General features: G+C 37.9%; 1 protein-coding gene across 1 annotated transcript in view; it reads right to left on the reverse strand.

Annotated features, from left to right (window-relative positions):
- The window catches only part of Tmeff2 (transmembrane protein with EGF like and two follistatin like domains 2), a 255344-nt gene that overhangs the window by 33094 nt on the left and 202352 nt on the right, over positions 1 to 19898 (reverse strand). Inside the window, exons 6-7 of the mRNA XM_027396870.2 lie at positions 18877 to 19025; positions 18063 to 18122 (exon numbers count right to left, since the gene is read on the reverse strand). Coding sequence (XP_027252671.1) covers positions 18063 to 18122; positions 18877 to 19025 — 209 coding nt within the window. The remainder of the gene's footprint in view (positions 1 to 18062; positions 18123 to 18876; positions 19026 to 19898) is intronic.

Below are 19898 nucleotides of genomic sequence, written 5' to 3' on the forward strand. Positions count from 1 at the left end.
GTGTAAAGCCCAGATTCTTGCATTTTCCCACCTATGGTAGAATGCCTTCCCTGCTCTGGCTAAGCTGCTTTAGAGGGTGTGGCTGAGTGTTGAGTGACAGCTGAGACACCTCAGAGCTCCTGGAGCTTCATCGGATTCCTCACAGCCTTTCTACTTCATTTTTAATTTATGTATATCATGTTTCAAGGTGTTCTGAAGTGACAGCACTTATCGGAACAGCTTTCTTTGACCTCTTAATTTCTGAAAGTTTGTTTCATTTGTAAGGTGTGATTCTAACCTCCCAGAAATCATTCCAGTTTCAAAAATGCTATGAGTTTTTTCATAAAATTCATTAAAAAAAACCCCATGCATTGGCTAGAAAATATACAGAAATAGACGTTTCAATAGGACACAGGGACCTCAAGTGTCTGTATTTCTTCTTAAACATGAGTAGGCATTAGCCATAGCAACTTCTTGGTGGGGACTCTGGCATGTAGTGGGAATCCATTGTCTTGTACACTTTGACAATTTCTAAACATCTCATGCTCTGAAAACCACAATGCAAAGGGGAGATGGCCAGGAACAGACACTGGTAACTCCACATAACATGACAAATTGGATGAACTGACAGCTAGGTGATGAATAATGTTAACATGACCCTAAAAATAGTGAAGGGATGTTTGCACATTGACACTTCTCTAAAGGCAGATGGATATGCATGACCTGAGCTTTTAGACAGGTGTCAGGAATATTGATGGGTGGTACGAGGATGATCATTTTCTTGGCAGTGTTGTAGCAGACAGTGTGCATGATTAATGATGCATCGTAGTCTTTTATGTTTTCCACCTAGGGCAAAAAGGGATGTGAACCTTTGTCATTCCAAGGAATGTAAGAATCCTGCCTGAAGGGTAAGACAGGAGAACTTTACTCATCTAAAAGTACCATGTTTGTTTGGTGGGTGTAGAAGCGGCATTAAAAATTATGTGTGATCTTGACACATGAAACAGTGGGCTGGTTAGATCAGGCTTCATACTAAGGGGGTTCTACCCCAGGGCACAGGGGCTTGCACAGTCCGAGATATGGAGTGCAGTATGCTTGGGCTCTGACAAGAGCCAGAGTGCACCGTGGCTTTGGAATGCATTTGCACACAGGCATGCTTTGGATGAATACTAAGAACCACTCAAAAGAAACAAAACAGGACTCAGGCAGGAAGCAAGAGGTGAGATCATCTCCCTAATGTTTATATTCATTTTGGGTTTTCAGAGACAATCTTCTGATTCAAATCAATTCAATATTGTTTCTAAATGCTGAATCTAGTGAGAAAAGGCTTTTCTTTCCCAAGAATAATACTGTTTGCTCAGGTTTTTAAAATGTCACATGCAGCAGTGTACCAACTATGCTATTTCAGGGCTCAAAATTAAATCCAAAGTCTAATAATAGTCTGTAGATGTATTCTACTAAACCTTAGGTAGCCAGCCCCTCTACTGAAAATATTATGGTAGGTAAAAGTAATGCGAGCTAGAGCTATGGAAGTAAGCTACAATGTGTGTGTTTTTTTTTTAAACTTTTAAATGAACAAAGGTACCTTTGGAAATAAATTGTGATGGACAATAATTTAAGTGAAAAAGTATATTCATTTTGTGATCAAGGATTATTAACTATGGGTTAGGTGAACAAAAAAACTTAGGAGATTGATTTCTCTAAGGAAATTTCTCTAATGAAAGGGGGTAGAAAGTAGTAATGTGTGTGAAAATCAGTGACTGGGCTGAATTTCTTGTTTACCAAGAGTGGTGGGTTCGCTGGGAATGACTCCCATAGGCCTGGATATTTAAATCCTTGGGCCCTAGATGATGGAGCTGGTTGGGAAGCCTCAAGAGGTGTGGCTTTGTTGGAGCAGGTGTGTGTCATTGGGGGCAGGCTTTGAGGTTTCAAAAGCCCACGCCAGTCATAGTTACTTCTCTCTGTCATGTGGTTAGACCTTAAGATGTAAGCACTCAGTCACTACTCCACCACCTTGCCAGTTTTTCTGATGCCATGCTCCCCACCGTGATGATCTTGGACTCACCCTCTGAACTGTAAGCTCCAAATAATTTCTTTCTTCTACAAATTTCTTTGATCATGATGTCTTAACACAGTAAAAGAAGAGTAGCTAAGACACTAAGAGAAAGGAAGAGACTTTGAACTTAAAATCCCTCTTTTAAAATGCTAGAAAGGTTTATGTATTTGTCTTAATTCTTAAGAATCTCCCACTGAAATCCAGTCTTTTGAAATGTGGGAATGAAGAGTTCTGTCTTATCTGGAATATACTCTTAGCATCTTTAGTTTAGAACCTGAATTGGCATACTATTGTACTAAGATTCTGTAGATTTTTTGTCATTGGCTAAGTAATATTTCTTTCAGCTAGTATAATTTTATTCAGTTTGTGAAACACTCCATGCATGTTGACTATAGTGATCTCTTCTTCCATGTCTTTGCCACAATACAAACATTTTGCCCCAAACAACTCTCACTCTTCTGGAAGAGGAAGTTTGAATGAACTTAGGCTAATAAGTAGGATGTAGAATTACCTGGAGTGTAAATTCAGACTTGACATTCAACCAAGAGACACTGATGATTAATAGGCTCAACACCGATTTTTATATTACCCAAATAATATCCTAATGCACAGAAATGGCAATCGACAATTAAAACTTCTTCAGTAGGAACATCTTTAGAACTATATCAAATTTTACTATGCAACTTAGATCATTACCTCTATCTGGAACCTAATCCAAATTGGGATGCCATTCTATCAACAGCAGCATGCACAACAAAATGTCAATAATCCCTGCAGAGAAATTCTCATTGTACAAGTGCCTCATGTCTAAAGCATATGAAAGGGCAGTAGATACACAATCTTCATTGTCAAGATTTTTCATGGGCTTCCCTAGATTATGTGGCATTTTAAACTGAAAAGTTTCAAATTTAGATCTTTTGATAACATGTAATGCTTAAGAAAAATATCTCAACAGGTGGTAATGACACATGCCTTTAATCCCAGCACTCGGGAGGCAGGGGCAGGAGGATCTCTGTTAGTTTGAGGCCAACCTGGTCTACATAGTGAGTTCAAGGATACTCAGGGCTACACAGAGAAATACTATCTCGGAAAGAAAAAGAAAAGTATCTTAGCAGATACCAGCATATTGCATAGAAAATAACATTCTCAGGTTATCTTCAAACTCGTGAACCTTCTGCCTCTGCCTCCTTCAGCAAATCCTACTTTCATATACCATGACAACTGGCAGAGAACAACATTCTCTCAATAGATTTTATTTATTTATTTATTTATTCATTTATTTATTTATTTATTTATTTTTTATTTTGGGATTTAGAGACAGGGTTTCTCTATGTAACAGCCTGCAACTAGCTCTGTAGACCAGGCTGGCATCAAACTCACAGAGATCTACCTGCCTCTGTCTTCAGAGTGCTGTGATTAAAGGCATGTGCCACCATCGCCCAGCCAGATTTTATTTAACTGTTTGTGTCAGAAAACATTGCTTCAATTTTCTTTTAAATGACTTAATCTGTTTTGAAAAGATACCTTATGTCTAGGATAGTTTCAAATAGTCTGTGTAGCCTAGGATGACCAGGATTACAGGTGTGGGTGGATGTGGCTGGTTTCTGTGACACTGGTATTGAATCCAGTGGGGGTAATTTTAGTTTAATTGTCAATTTAACAGAATCTAGAGGTATCTGGGAGATGGTGATGTTTGAGTTGTTCTGGCTTAACTGCTATTGGAGAACCCATTGTAATTGTGAATGAGACCATTCCCTGAGGGGATCCTGTACTGTAGAGCAGAGAGAGGAAACTGGGCAGCAGCATTCATTCATTCTCTCAGGGTTCCTGGTGGAAGGCATACTGTTGATTTAGGTTCCTGCTGCCTGACTTCCCATCATGACAGACTGAACTGTGAGCTAAAGTAAAGGCTTTCTCCTCAAGTTTCTTTGGTCAGAGTACTGTCTCTTAGCAACAGGAAGGGAAACAGTAAAGCACTCTAAGGACAAGGCTCCAGACCCAACTCAGTCAATGCTTTCTGTGTTGCACAGAGTTCTTAATTAAGGGGAACAAAAGTGAGAAGACAAAACTCTAAATTTCAGAAAATAATCTGTTCTAACAAAGAACAGTATTAAACATTTCAAAACACAAAATTTCTCGGGCAACTTATTTTTCATCTCTTCCCCCACTAACGAGAGCAACACAGCACACACTGAAGAGCAGGCAGAGGTACAAACTCCATCAGAAAATATTGTGCCTGAGAAACTTACTCGTTTGTTGCACTGCTAAAGTAATTACTGCAGCAGAGACTTGCTCATTTATCATTTCCTGTTGTCTTTTCTATTTTTTCACGTTGTCTTTTAAAACAAATACCTTCATTGTCCTTGCTGCAAAACCAATAACTTTATTTCACTTAGGTAAGACAAGATACAGATGCAGGAGAGTTTGCCCCTAATTCCAAGGAGGATGTGAGTCCAGGAACCACCTAGGAGAATTTCACATGCATGTCTTTTCTTGAGGAAATGGCACAGTATAGTTGAGCAGTAACTCAGTCATGCCAGAGAGATCTTTAAGGTCCTACCTCTTGAGCCTCAGGAGTTTCCATGAACATTTGAATTCTAACACAGTCAGATATTCTGTCTCATGAACAACACAAGGATTTCCATTTTCTTAAGGGTTTCTGTTGAATGCTTCAATAGGATTCAGCTAGCAGGTTTTAAATCTCTTTCTATGAACCAACTGTTACAAAAACTTCTAATGAGAAAGGGCCCAAATAATAAAAGGCAGCTTTGAAAGGGCTGCCGCTGCCTCCTCAGAGAACATCATTAAAAAAAAAAAAAATCTTTCAAACAGGCAGTGTTTGGTTCAGCAATTTAGTCTAAGTTTGTACAAAACATCTAATGTGAGCAGAAATATGACACAGCTTTGAACAGGAGCAAAACAGAGCCCTGAGTTATGAGAACACTAGTTAGGAATACTGAAAAGATAAGAGATCCAATTAGGCAGACGAGGCTCCTCAGCAGACGACTGCCAGAAGCCCAACTTTCCCTATAACAAGATGAAATTTCCATTCTTATAAGTCTTAGTAGAGACAGATCCCTCCTTTCCAAAAACTTTAACATTTCTAGTATGACTTAACTGCTGTTTTAAAAACATATATGGCAGGGTGGTGGTGGCACATGCCTTTAATCCCAGCACTCAGGAGGCAAAGGCAGGCAGATCTCTGTGAGTTCGAGGCCAGCCTAGTCTACAAAGCTCCACAGGGAAATCCTGTCTCAAAAAAGAAAAAAAAGAAAGAAAAAACCCAACAAACAAACAAAAAACCCAAAGCAAGCCCCACAAAAAACAAACAAGCAAAAAAAATGTATATGTAGTTGAAATAAGGAGATGAAAAGAACCTTGATAAACCAATAGCCCTTGCTGGCTGATATGTCTCCTTTCGATAAACCAGAGCCTGGCTTGAACTCTACTCTAGGCTCCACGGAATGTGAATATCTCATACATCCTAGCCCTGTAAGTCAGTTTTAAGCCTTACCACTACTGACATTTCAAAACTAAATAAAAAGTTTCTATACTGCTATGACAAGCTACTCCCCCTACAAAATGCAATCTGTAAGTTATTTGCTTTAAAATGCAAATGAAATCAAGGAATAAATATGATTAACCACATCACTGGGGAATAGTCTCGTGGAGAGTCCTAAACAACAGATAGCCCATATAATTTGTAGTTTGTTTTGGAATGAATTAAGTGAGAGAGAGACTATTTCAGTGGTATTTTTACTGATGAGTACGATGGTGATGGTGATGATGATGATGATGATGATGATGATGATAGTTATGACTGTAATGAAGATAATAGTTGCTTAGGATAATATTATAATTAGCTATTTCCTGGGCATTTATCAATTCATGGAAAGTGAGGAGTTGAGAAGCATGCAAAATGCAGAAAACACATTTTCAAATCCAGAATATAGTTATGGCCTTGCATATACATAAGTAAGAGTTAATGGCTTTTTATCTTTGTTGATGGGTTGCCTTAGTAACTATTGATGGTTTTCTCTATAGAAGATAATGGGGACAACTTATAAGCACCTTGTTAATAAGTTTCTATGGTCCACCTGTTGGTTGTTCTCCTATCTCTACAGACATATTTTAGAAAGAAATAGTAACCAATAACAAAGGAACACATACAACACTGTGGAACGTGTATACAGACCCACTGAGTAGCCTCATTACTACTGGGACACTCAAACAAGCCATTTAATTAGTCAGTTGAGGGAAGTCCTCCGGTGATTGTCAATAAACGTGATGACATTAAGTTTGACTAATGTGACCTCCCCAGCAAAGAGAAGTTTACACTTGGTGAATTCAGGGTTTAGAAATCTGATAATCACACCTGCCTCTGATCAATGTGGTCATTCTCCTTCCCCAGTCACCAATCTCCTAGAAGCTCGTGTGCTTCTTAGACACTTAGTTCTGCCTTTTGTGAGGCTGGTCTTTCTGGTCCCAACATCTGCTTCCCAAAAACTCACCCAGAACTGTGCTCTACATATTTCTAGCCCTACCCCTGAGCACTCAGAGACAGTGTTCTAACCTGGTTAGTCCTCACTACAGTTATAGGCCATTATAGCATCCCTTTTTTCAATTTAGTGATCATTGCCCCACATTCACTATGCCTAGACTTGGGCTCCTAAATTGGACTCCTCTTGACCATATTTGAGTTCAAGCTAAGTATGGTTTTGTCTTTTTGTTTTGTTTTGTTTCACATGAACAAGTGATGGAAACAAACTATCCTCATGAAACAGTCACTGAAATCATGATTTCTATGCAAGATTTAGTTTTGCAGGTACTTATTAAAAAGTACTTTGGGGTGATTGTGTTTGCTTATGGCTGAATCACCAAGATCCAAGAAATATATTTCTAATGTACTGGTTAAGGTGGATGCTCATGTCAGGGGTCTTTTCAACTCAGTGAGAAAAGATTCAGGGCAACCTCAGCATCTTATGTTCAACGTTTATCTTTTCTAAGGTATTGGGACATGCCTACTGTTCCAGGTTCATATAGTCAATAAATACTTATACTTTTCTTTATAACAATATGGTGGGGGTAGAGATGATAAGGGTAAATTTGGTGGAATGCTGTGGCATTTCCACTAAATATATGAGGGCATTTGAGTTCAAAGATGTTTTTCTGCTTTGTTGGCAGTGCTAACTAGACTTATCTTTTCTTTATGATCTTGTTGAAAACATTTGTTTTTGCTTCATAAGGGTGTGTGTGCTTACGTTAATCATCACATGTGTGCACTGGCATGTCTTTGTGAACAATGTTTTGCATCAACAGAGATATATTCCTTTTTTCTATGTTCTTGTTATTTTTGGTGGGTTACCCATTCCATGTTGTTGTTTTTATTAATTAATATGTGGGTCTTTTAAACACATACCTTGAGTTATAAATGACTATTTTTAATGATCAGATGGATATCATCGTTTTCAATTCTGTCGTATGTCTTTTAAAATTGTTATTTAAATCTTAAGTCATAAGGGTAATGTGATCATATTGTTATTAAAGTGTACTATACATAAAATTATGTTGATTTTAGGAAAACAGAAAAATTTGGCTGTGTGAAAATTTAGATATATTATTATGCTACCATAGAAATAAATGATCAATAAATATTACTTTAATGTTTGTTAGTTGAAAAGTTGGCCAAAGGCTGTTGCAACAGCAATTGAATGATTCAGAAAGAAATGTTTATGCAAACCAATTGTGCTTGTGTTCATCAACAGTGAATTTTCATTAAAAGCTCTGATTACATATCACGCAGGCCATACTCCATAGAATGGGTCTTTTCCCATAAAAATAAAGTCATTTTCACTTTCAGACCAAAACAAAATAGTAAGACCAGCTATCTCACTAGTTTCTTGTTAGTAGCTCACATGATGTCTTTTAATAAAAAATTCAAGTATTTGGAGTGGGGCTTATCATTTCCATTGCACAGATAGAGGGACCAGTTTAGAAAGTCACAGCATTAGCTCCAGCTTAAACAATTGAACAGAGCCTGACCCATGTATAAACTCGGTGCTCCATGATTCTGCATCGAACACCAGCAAAAACAGCCATCCCACATTTATGAAAGATAAAGGTAGATGGATAAATAACACCTGCAGGTGGAAAACTGTCTCAGAAAGGGGCATTTCAAACAGGAAAAAGTGCACATAAATGATGCAGAATGCATTTACGAACTGGGGCATAAACATAGTTTCTCAGAGTGTCTCTTAGGGCCCAAGGCAACTTTTCATCCCAAGCCTTCATCTGTATTGCAAATACCACTTCTGTGTTTATCTATAACCATGAACATAACAGGATTACAGGTGACCAGTTACAGGATTTTAGGGAGAAAGCAATGAAATCACAAAGGCTCGAGAAAGCAGGGAAATTGTGAGTCAGAGTTCACAGAAGGCTTTCTGAATTCCTAATCTGATCCCAGGGGGAGGAAATACGTGAATTGAGACATTCCTCCCCCCTCAGAAATCTTGATGTCTTAATTCATTTCCTGGGCTTAAATATTCTAGGCTAGTCTAGTGGCACTGGAATAGCCTGGGCAAGCATTTTTATTTGTTTCACTGCTGATACCAATATTTGTGCTACAAGCTGCTGCCTACATTTTCTGCTATTTATTTCTTATAGATCAAATTATTGGCCTAGATATAAGATGTTTTCCAGTAAAGTGCTCCTTGTGTTCATGAACAAATGGAAAAAGCTTCCATTTTAAATGTAGATTTTTGCCACATGACTGAATTAATTCATGTTATAAATATGATATGAAACCATTTTATATTCATGCCTGTATACCTGGAGCAGAGGAGCCATCAAAGCAAATACTCAGCAAATCAAGCAAGTACCCCATTTGCACAGGCAGGTGAACAAAATTAAAGCATTGTGGCCAGGTCCAGGCTAGCTATTTAGCTTTTCTGAGACTCATGAGCATTACTCCTAGTGCTTGAAACCTTGTTTTATTGGGTTGACTTTAAGATAGAGTGATGTCAACAAATCTCTGTAAACTACAAAACATCACAGAGAAGCTTGGGATTTTTAAAAAAGTAATTAATGATAAGTTTACTGATAGAAAGTACTACTCTGAATTCTCTATTGTATGAAGAAACAGGAAACAACTGAAGAGGTGTGTGTGTGTGTGTGTGTGCGCGCACGCGTGCAGCCATGTGTGTATGTACATGCATATTTGTGTATGAATGCACATTCACATGTGCAGGCATGCAGAAGTCTAAAGACAACCACAACTGCTAGCCCTTAGATGCTTCCTACCTTGTTTTTTTGAGACAAGGTCTCTCACTGGGCTCTCCAAGTATGCTAGGCTGTTGAGTTTGTCAGTGAGCCTCAGGAATGCTCCTGTCTACACTTCTGCAGAACTGGGATTACTACTGTATATCTACTTTTGTCTACATGGTTTCTGAGGCTCAAACTCAGGTCCTCATACTTGCAAAGTGGACACTTTAGTGACTGAGTTATCACCCCAGCCTGCAGGAGAGTTTTCAAAATTACACAAAACAGGACTTAGAGGATGGTGAGATAGACAGACAGATTATGGAGCACATCAGTATTTCACAGCAGCAGAGACATCATGACAAGACAGCTTTGAATTTGAAACCCTCAAAAGTTTAAGTGCAGGGTGTGATGTCCACTCGAAGGCATCAGAGTGCTAAACTTTTCTGGGGTCCCTCACTCTTCACACTTGCTAGCTGCTACAATTAGCAGTGTAGTCCAGAACCTCAGCTCTGCCATGAAGTCTTTCCACTTAATCTCTTTGAACTTCCATTTCTCACCTGTCAGATGCTTCTAATATCTCCTCACATTGCTGCTGTGAAGACTGAAGAAGACAATTTGTGGGGAAAGGCTTTGTAAATTGCAACGGCTTCCACAGAGAACAAGTTATTTTGACAATTCACTTAGGCTGTGTTGATGCCATTTTAGGATGTCAGTTTCTCCTTTGTGTGGAAAATGGGTTGATGGGATATTAATAGGACAGAGAGGGTTTGGTTTGTAAGTCTGGATTCTTTCTTCCATATTTCAGCCTTGTGCATAATATCTCAATTGTTGTTTAAAGATGAGTACATTTCTATAGTGAATGTTTCCTAATACTCAGGACTTCCCAAAACAACAAGAGATGGTGAACTGCCACAGCAATGTTCAGGGAGATAGGCAGGCTCTACCTGGTGCTAGAGGGAGGGGGCCCTGGCTCTTCTGAAGGTAAAGAGAGCCCAGGATGTTTCTTTCCTGTAGACCAACATTAAAACCAGGGAGTTCTGTCTTGAAAATATTCTTTTTCTGATACAGGTTTTTCCTGTTCTTTTACAAAAGTATTATTTATCCCTTACACACAAGAGAATACACCAAACATGTTTTCCTTATAGGCTCCCCCATCATTTTCCTGTGGTATTTACCCTTGCCATTTAGGAATGAATACTATTTAATCCTAACGTGAATGAAGCTCATTACTTCATTCAGCCTCAGACACTGTATCATTGAGATACACATATCTTATTTTTTTTTTTTTTTTTTTTTTTTGCCTGTGGTGGTTTGAGAGAAAATGACCCCCAAATGAATGGCACTATTAGGAGGTGTAGCTTTGTTGGAGTAGGTATGGCCTTGTTGGAGGAAGTGTATCACTGTGGGGGAGGGCTTTGCAGTCTCATATATGCTCAAGATACTGCCCAGTGTCTCAGTCTACTTCCTGTGGTCTGCTTATCAACAGCTAGCAGCTTCTCCAGCACATTTGCCCAAATGCCACCATGCTCCCCACCATGGTGATGATGGACTGAACCTCTGAAATATAAGCTACAACCTCCATTAAATGTTTTCCTTTGTAAGAGTTGCTGTGGCTGTTGTAATGTAAGAAGTGGCATGAGAGAGAAAGGTGCCATGCAACAGAGATCATGTGGAGCTTTTTTTTTTTTTTCATAGAAGGGGAATAGAGAAAAGGGAGGGAAGGGGGGGGGAGACTTTTCTCTGGGGACAGGAGCAGCAGAAGAGAAAATAGAGGTGGGGGAGGAACAGAGAGACAGGCAGATAAGGAGAAGGGAGAAGGTGTTGCGCATGGCCCATTTAAAAGGGAACACAGTGGATGTGCACAGGTGGTGCCGTTAGTGGCTACAGCTGGGGGTGTATCCTGTCAGAACCCCAAGGGCAGGCCAGTACAGAAACCTGAATACTAACAGTGGTCATGGCTTCTCTTCACAGCAATAGAAACCTTAACAGTGCCCTAGAATTTTATAAGAAAATTATTTTAAAGTCCTTAAGCATACAGAAAGCCTTTTGGGGTATTTTATAAATACTACTGTTGAAGGTTCTATGCATTTATGTCTTCTAGTGATGGTTCATAAAATGATCTGTGCTAAATATTTCCTATATAATTTAGCAAGTAAACTTTCCCTTTGGTCTCTCGAATTATTTTTAATCCATTTTTATCAGACAATGAAGACCCAAATTTCCCTTTGCAGGACCAAGGCCGATGAGCTGTCTTCGTGGATTCTTGGGCAGCACTGCTACACAGAGAGACTTGGGAAATATTTCTGGGATAAACAGACTCAACCATAATTCCTTTCTTGTGCAGGTTGCAAGGAAGCTTAGGGCTAGGTGTTGTAACCATAATAGCCATGCTTCGGATGTATTTCTTTTCTCTAGCAGTTCTGCTTTTTATGTTTTCAATTTCTGTTTAAACACTCCCGTTGACTGTAGTTTAATTATGAAAACACTGCAAATCCTTTTTGGAAACTGGCATAGGACACCATAAAATAAAATACATTTTATTTTCTAGATGATAAAAAGTAAAGTATTTGAAATTTATGTCTTTTTGAACATCTAACAAGCTGTAAAATTAAGCATATTGGAAAAAATGTGTAGCCATGTCTTTGGAAGCTTGATCAGACTCTTAGCAGGAGAGGAATCCATTAGGAGACACAGATATAGCTACACATTAGATACAGAGGAGCACGGTTTTTAAAATTCATTTTGCTTTTAAAACACAACTTGGTGAGGACAAATATATAATACCCACATATATACATTGCACCAATTTAAGTATTCACAGGGGAAGTTTAATATTAGCTTCTGGAAAGGTCAGAAAGCCCTAGCTTTGTGATTTAGAAAATCTTTGTCTCTGACTCTGTAGTGAAAAGACAGACCTGGATCTAAGCTTAGGACCTAGATGACGGGGGACAGGGATGGCAGTTGGCCTGTCCAGGTTCTGTGGCAGGGACTTGTCACTGGGCCTGGAATCCTGAGATGCAAAACCTTAGATTCAAGATACAGAGATGCTTCAGGCCGAGAGAGAGAGAGAGAGAGAGAGAGAGAGAGAGAGAGAGAGAGAGAGAGAGAGAGAGAGAGAGAGGGATAGAAAGGTTACTGCAGACAACCTAAACAGAGCGAAATTCTGCATGCAGTACACTGGAAAACTTCCCAGTTTTCTCATGCTGACTACACCTTTTTGCCCTCAGAAGATCGTGTCTCTGTGCTCAGTAGACACATTCTAGCCTCCTGAACATGTTGGTTTTGTATTAGATGTTATTATTTTTAGTTTGCTGTTTTATCCAAAATTATAATTCAGTCTCCATTGGTCTTGGCAGAAATCTTTCTTTTAGGTGTTATTATAGAGGAGGTTTAACAAATCCACTTTGAGAGTTAGGCTTTCTTTTAAGAAGACAGCTACTTTTGTAGTTAGAAATGAGTGTTATAGTTAACCGCTTTTGACGTAGGTTCAAAAATGAGAGGGGGTTGGTAAAGTCTTCTTAGCTTACAGTACTAATGTCACATCTGGAAAAATGAGTGAGTTATAATTGCTATTTCCTTCTGGTGGGAGAGTCCATGGATGTTTGTTTAACTAGGGAAGTTACTGTGACATCAAATTAATTGTGAGTATAGGGCAAACTGCTAGGCATGTGAGTCACACGGTTCCTGTTTTCCTCCTTTGGAGAGTTTAAAACATGTGAAATATAAATTATCAGGATAATAACATACTGACTCTCTATTTGATTCTTTTATATTTTCCAGAGTCTAAGTTCTAAACTTGGGAAAATGAAAATCCTACTGGAAGCTTGGAAATGTTGAGAAACATAATCATCGAAAGAATTTCTAATATGGTGTATTTCAAGAATACGGTGCATGAAAATCACATGTAACTGAAGTAAGTTCTAGGAGGGTTTAGAGTATTTATTTGGTTCACATTTAACTATGAATTACTAGTTATAATTAGCATTTGTGTTTCTATCTTTTATTTGAATCTTAACAAGCCTGCATGTTTAAACATAACCTTTAAAATGTTTGCATTTTCTTTCCTTTGTGTGCATATTTGTGTCTCTGTGTGTGCATATGCACCCCCAGCACCAGCGTGCCGATGGAAGTTAGAGAGAGATGTGTAGGAGTTGATTCATCCTGCCATCTGACTGGTCCTGGGATCAAACTCTGATCATTAGAATTGGCAGCAAGTGTCTTTACCTGATCAGCTAGCTTGCTGGCCCTCAAACATTGCACATTTTGTCTTACAAGACTTTCTTTGAGATTTAGTAAGTTAATCTGTTGTCAAACTAGAAAATTTTGGAGCATGTTGAGTGACCTGATCATTTTTGCTTGGAAATGTTCCCTTTCCTTTCCATGTCCATTAAGGAGATAACATTAAGATGGGAAACAATTCTGCAGCCCACATGTGCTTATGTGCAGGGCCATTGATGGGCATGGAAAACAAGGCCTTGTCCCCAAGGAGAGTTAATTCTCCCTTCCTCAGCAGCCATCAACAGCTGGACTCAAGGGGTTATTAATAACAATAACAGATGGAGGATATGAAGCTGGGAGGATGACAAGACAGAGGTTACAGGAAGAGGTAGAGGAAGGTATTGGTAGATGATTTCTTTAAACTATGGGGTTTAAATGCATGAAAGTTTTGAAGACAAGAATGGTTAAAATATTATTAAAAATAGAAAATACAAAGTGAAATAAAAGCAGTGGTAATTAACTTCATAGGTTAACTGTCTGAAATAAAATATGTATATATTTGGGGTAGAAATTCAACGCTCTGCTCTCTTTGAAGTCGAACTGTGATATGCAACTTGAGTGACGATGAGGCTGGCAGGCTCTATGTTGGTATTTGCTGGTAAAACAGATGTGTACACTCACAGGCATTGCATGGGATGCTAGCGAGCCTCAAGGATTCCTTGTTAAGGATGAAAATCTCCAGGGAAAGACTTGACTTTTCTTATACATTCAATGGTGGATAGTTCAAGGAAGAAGAAAATCATAGGATGCAACTTTTTTTGAAGATTTTTTCAAGCAAATTAGTTTTCATAGGAGGCATAAAGCTATTGTAAGTGCATATAGTTGCAGTAGCTAATAATGCAGTAAGATAGTTGTTTATAGAAAATATAATATTCATATTTAGTTCTATTTAAATCTTAGAGCACACATAACATCAGATATTGATTTTCATTGTCATAGTTTATTACTTCTAATAAGCTTCTATGGATCAGTATGTCTGAATAGTGTACTTTTGGGAACACTAGTCTTGCAAAGTCTTGAACTATGTACCATTGTTCAAGTAAGTTTTTTTTTGAGATAGGGTTTCTCTGTGGCTTCGGAGGCCATCCTGGAACTAGCTCTTGTAGACTAGGTTGGTCTCGAACTCACATAGTAGATCCTCCTGCCTCTGCCTCCCCAGTGCTGGGATTAAAGGCATGCGCCACCACCGCCCGGCTGTTCAAGTAATTTTGATGAATTCTGTATACTATAAGACATTATATGCATTTAAAAGATGACTATAGTACTGTGATCTTTTAAAAAAAGAAATTGTTTTGTCTATGTGTGATGAATTATGAATTAAGTTGTTGTTTCTGGCATTTTCTTGCACCTATTATGGAAGAAGAGAGAGAATGAGAGTTGGGATGTAGCCATGACGTGATCTTACTGATTTTTGAAGACAATTACATGAGGATTCATGATATTATATGACCTGTATTTTATGAAATTTCACAAATTAAAAATTATCATTAAGAAAAATTAAAATACTGAAGTTATGTTCATGAAGTGAGCTTTTGTACCAATTCATTCAAGGGTATATTCCACTTTCTCTTCTAAGAGGTTCAGTGTGGCTGGATTTAGGTTGAGGTCTTTGATTAATTTCTACTTAACTTTTGTGCCTGGTGATAGAAAAGGATCTGTCTGCAATCTTCTGCATGTCAGCACCCAGTTATACCAGCACTGTTTCTTGAAGATGCTTTCTTTTTTTCCATTGTATAAGTTTAGCTTCTTTGTCAAAAATCAGATGTTGGTAGGTGTGTGGATTAATATCAGGGTTTTCAATTCAATTCCATTGGTCTACCTGTCTGTTTTTGTGCCAATACCAAGCTGTTTTCATTACTATAGCTCTACAGTAGAGCTTGAAGTCAGTGATGATGATGTCTCCAGAAGTTCCTTTATTGTACAGGGTTGTTTTGGCTATCCTGGGCTTTTTGTTTTTCAATATAAAGTTTAGTATTGTTCTTTCAAGCTCTGTGAAGAATTGTGCTGGGATTTTGATGGGGATTGCATTGAATCTGTAGATTGGATTACTTTTGGAAAGATTGCCATTTTTACTATGTTGATCCTACCTATCCAGGAGCATGGGAGATCTTTCCATTTTCTGGTGTCATCTTTGATTTCTTTCTTTAAAGACTCAAAGTTCTTGCCATACAGGTCTTTCACATGTTTGGTTAGCATTACCCCAAGATATTTTATGGTTGTTTGTGGCTATTGTAAATGGTGATGTTTCTCTGATTTCTTTCTCAGGCTATTTATCATCTATATATAGTATGGTCACTGATATTTTTGAGTTAATCATGAGCAAAGGGATCAAGATTGTGCTGGACAAATCCACAGAAACAGCTGACCTGATGAAGGGAGAGAACATGGACCCCAGTCATAAAGCTGGGGAACCACCATTGGACAAAACCAAGACCTCTGAATGTGGGTGCCAGTTAAGAGGCCCGGGAAGTCTATGGTCCGGACCTCTGACAGTGAACCCAGTATTTATCTCTAGTGCACAAATGGATTTTGGGAGCCCATTCCTCATGGAGGAATACTCTCTCAGCCCAGATACACAGAGGAGGGCCTAAACCCTCCCCCAAATGATGTGACAGATTATGGTGATCCCCATGGAAGGGTTCACCCTCCCTGGGGAGTGGCTGGGTGGTGGGATTGGGGGGTCAGAGAGGGGCATGGGAGGATGGGAGGGAGGTGAAACTGGGATTGATATGTAAAATAAGATTGTTTCAAATTAAATAAATAAATTAAAATAAGAACAATTAAAATCAAATGGTTCTCTATATCCATGAGCTCTGCAATCATCAACTAAACTAATTGTGGACCCCAAATATATATAAAGTAGTTTCATCATCATTATTCCTTAAACAATACAATACCACAACTATTTTCATAGAGTTTACATTGTATTAAGTATTATAAATTATCTAGAGATTAAGACATAGAAAAGATGCACATAGGTAACATGTAAACATCATTCCACTTTATGTAAGAGACTATATTATCCTCAGAGTTTGATAAAGATTTGTAAAGGGTTGGAACTAATCCCAGAACCCATTCTCTAAGAGATTATTTTACGTAAAACATGTATATTTATAAAGGTTGTATAAAAGAAACTAGAGCTGAGAAGAGTGCCTGGAGAAGGTAAATTGTTTATCGTAACACTCCCTAAACATACTGAATACTAGTCAATTCTTCTCAAGGAGTATTCATTAATTTTTCTAGTGGGTGTTTTGGGAATGGTTATGATATACACATATATAGTAGAGCTAACATTAATCTATTGTATAACACATAGTTTAAGGCTTTTAGAATATGTAGTCTTCTCTAGATGGTGAAAACATTAAGGTAAAATATGCAAAAGTTAAAATACTATGTCCACATTCTGATATGTGCAAGTTGTTAAAATATTATTTGGGATTTGTTTATGTATAATGACAATTATCATTAAGTGAAATGGAATAATGAAATAAGAAGAATGAATGATAGTACATATTTTGGAGGAGAAGAAGCAATTATTTTGGTTTGAATATTAGTTATAAAATTTGGTACAAATGTTTAGTATCTAAATGAAAAGTTCTTCTTAAAAATCCCTTGAAACTGAGTATGGTGGTGCAGGCCTTTAACTCCAGCACTAAGGGGGCAGAAGCAGGCAGATCTCTGTGATTTCCAGAACAGCCAGAGCCACATAGAGAGACTCTGTCTCAAAACAGCAAGAATAAACAAATAATTATTCCTTGAATGCTTTTATAAAGCTTAATAATTTTATTTTCATAGTTTTACCTTAAATTCCCATAAATTATAGGCATCTGCTAAAATGCCAATTGCATTCCCATCAATCATTTCTCACTGTAGGGGAACTAAATTAGGTAGCATTTTTTTTTATTACTCAAAGAAAATTCTGTAGTTACTAAATAAGATTTATGTTTTCACATAAAATTGATTATAACTTTGTATGTCTGAGAAACTGCATTCTAGAATCTAAGTGAAACATGCTAGATACTTTAAAAAATAAATTATGCATCTATTTTAACTCTGCATGGAGGCAGAAGTGGCTTGTGTTAGCACTTGTAGCTCTCATTTATTTCTATCTTCTCAGAGACCAGCAAGCTTTCAACTGTTGACTTTTATGAAAATTCAAACAAGAATATTTGCATTTATTACAATATACTGCCAAACCTTGCATTAATTTCCATTGATGCCCATTAATTTGATAAATGTTTTGTCATTTGTACCATTTGCACTGTCAAAACAAGTTAATTATATCTTACTGACATCTTTGACAATTGCTTTAACTATGGAAAAAAATAAAGTGTGTCTCATTTGCTTCAGTAAAAATTTCCTCTTTCCCATTAAGAGCTTGAACTAAGAAAGATCAGGGAATGTTCAGGTTAAGACAAATGGTAAACAGTGGTGCTCAAGACGCTCATACAAGGCTCTCATTTTACTACTAGAAAATTTTGCATACCTGCATAATCTGTTCTTGCATAATGCCCATCTTCAGATTTAGTGGTTGTAGTTGTGTTGTCTGTTTAAAAATTAACAATAAAAAACAGTTAACTATTTCCTACATAGCTATCAAATTTACTCCTCTAACAGTTATTTTCATTTCCTTATTGCAGGTAAGGCTTGCTGTTTTCTTCAACAACAATGACAACAAAACCCTCAATTACGGTTTCAAGCACTCAGAGAGAGGTGACTTCCTAATGCACATGTGTTTGTTTGTGTGAATAACAGAATGGTGTCGGCTTTCTGTGGGTTAGGACAAGAAGGTCCAGAATGTAACTGAGATACATTCAACAAAAGAAAAACAAGTACAAGCCCCCTAAGCCATTTCATCCAAACAACAAACCAGAATATTTCACTATGTTCAGCTTTTAAGGAGGTACTTAATATATTTCTATTGAATAGGTACATAAAAAGACTGATTCTCTTTTAATCCCAACATTTCTAATCAATTCTTAAATTCTTGCCCAGACTTTCTCTTTAGCCTTTGCTAGGAGAATTAGGAGAATAACTGCTATCTTCTGAATCCTGGCTCCTGTGTGCATGGCACTGTGACAATACAGTCCCATTATATTGAAAAAGACATGCACTGTTGCTGATGGGCTCTCAAACACCTATAATCAACACAAATTCTACAGCTGACTACTCCATCCATTGTGAATCAGAACTGTCTTTCGGAAATGAGATAGCTGCCTAATAAGGAGCTATCTTCACTTTTCATTTCTGCACAGAGACTAAAAACATTCTTTGAGATGAAATTTTGCTATGAACATTACCTTGACATCGACCCAGAGACATGACTTCAATTTTCTCCTGTTTCTGACATGATGCTTCTTTGATTTGACACGCATTATCATAAGATTTCCCGTCGGAAGCGCAGAGGGGGTTGAAGTTGGTTTGAGAACAGTCAATGTTGCATACACACCTAAAGGAAGAATAAGAATAAAATGTGGGATGTCAATAGTGATATTACCACAGTATAAGTAAAATACAAATGAGAGAAATGCTAGCTGGGCAAAATGCAGCAGAATTGAATTGAATACTGCCAGAGAAGTTCTGCCAGTTTTCTGAGATGAAAATGCAACACAGAACTAATAGTAAATAATCCAGAGGACCCAACAGTGAATCAAAATAAATGTGCATAAGTCTCACAAGGCTGTTTGAAGAATTCAAATAGGCCACTGTAGAAGAACTGTTTTGGAAGCGACGGAAACACACTCCTGTACTTCCTTCAATGTCGCAGAGACCAGTAAAACAGAAAGCAGTCAAACTCATTATTTGGAATGCCATCAGTAGAGATATTTCTCCAGCACTACAGGAGACTATGAAATGTGCTGAATGAGACCCTCAGTAGTCCTTAACCTTTTGGAGTGACACTAAAACCGTTTGAGAACAAAGTGAAAGGAGTAGATAATTTCTCAGGAATATGTACACCCTCTAAATAATATTTGCATGAAATTGCGTTGGGTTCTCAGGTTTCTTTCAGCTCATCCCAAGATTCCTTGCCAAGGTATACAGTTTCTATTTTTGGCTCTTATTTTACATAACAAAGTGACAAATTCAAATTGGTGGCTGCTCATGCATTAACTTTTTGGGGGGAGGGGATTTTGAGACAGGGTTTTTCTGTGGCTTTGGAGGCTGTCCTGGAACTAGCTCTTTGTAGACCAGGCTGGTTTCAAACTCACAAAGATCCACCTGCCTCTGCCTCCCGAGTGCTGGAATTAAAGGCATGCGCCACCACTGCCTGGTGGTTTAACTTTTTTTTTTTTAATCGATAGCTTAAAGAAACATTTGGTGA

The sequence above is a fragment of the Cricetulus griseus genome, chromosome 2, assembly GCF_003668045.3.
Source record: "Cricetulus griseus strain 17A/GY chromosome 2, alternate assembly CriGri-PICRH-1.0, whole genome shotgun sequence".
NCBI classification, from domain to species: domain Eukaryota; kingdom Metazoa; phylum Chordata; class Mammalia; order Rodentia; family Cricetidae; genus Cricetulus; species Cricetulus griseus.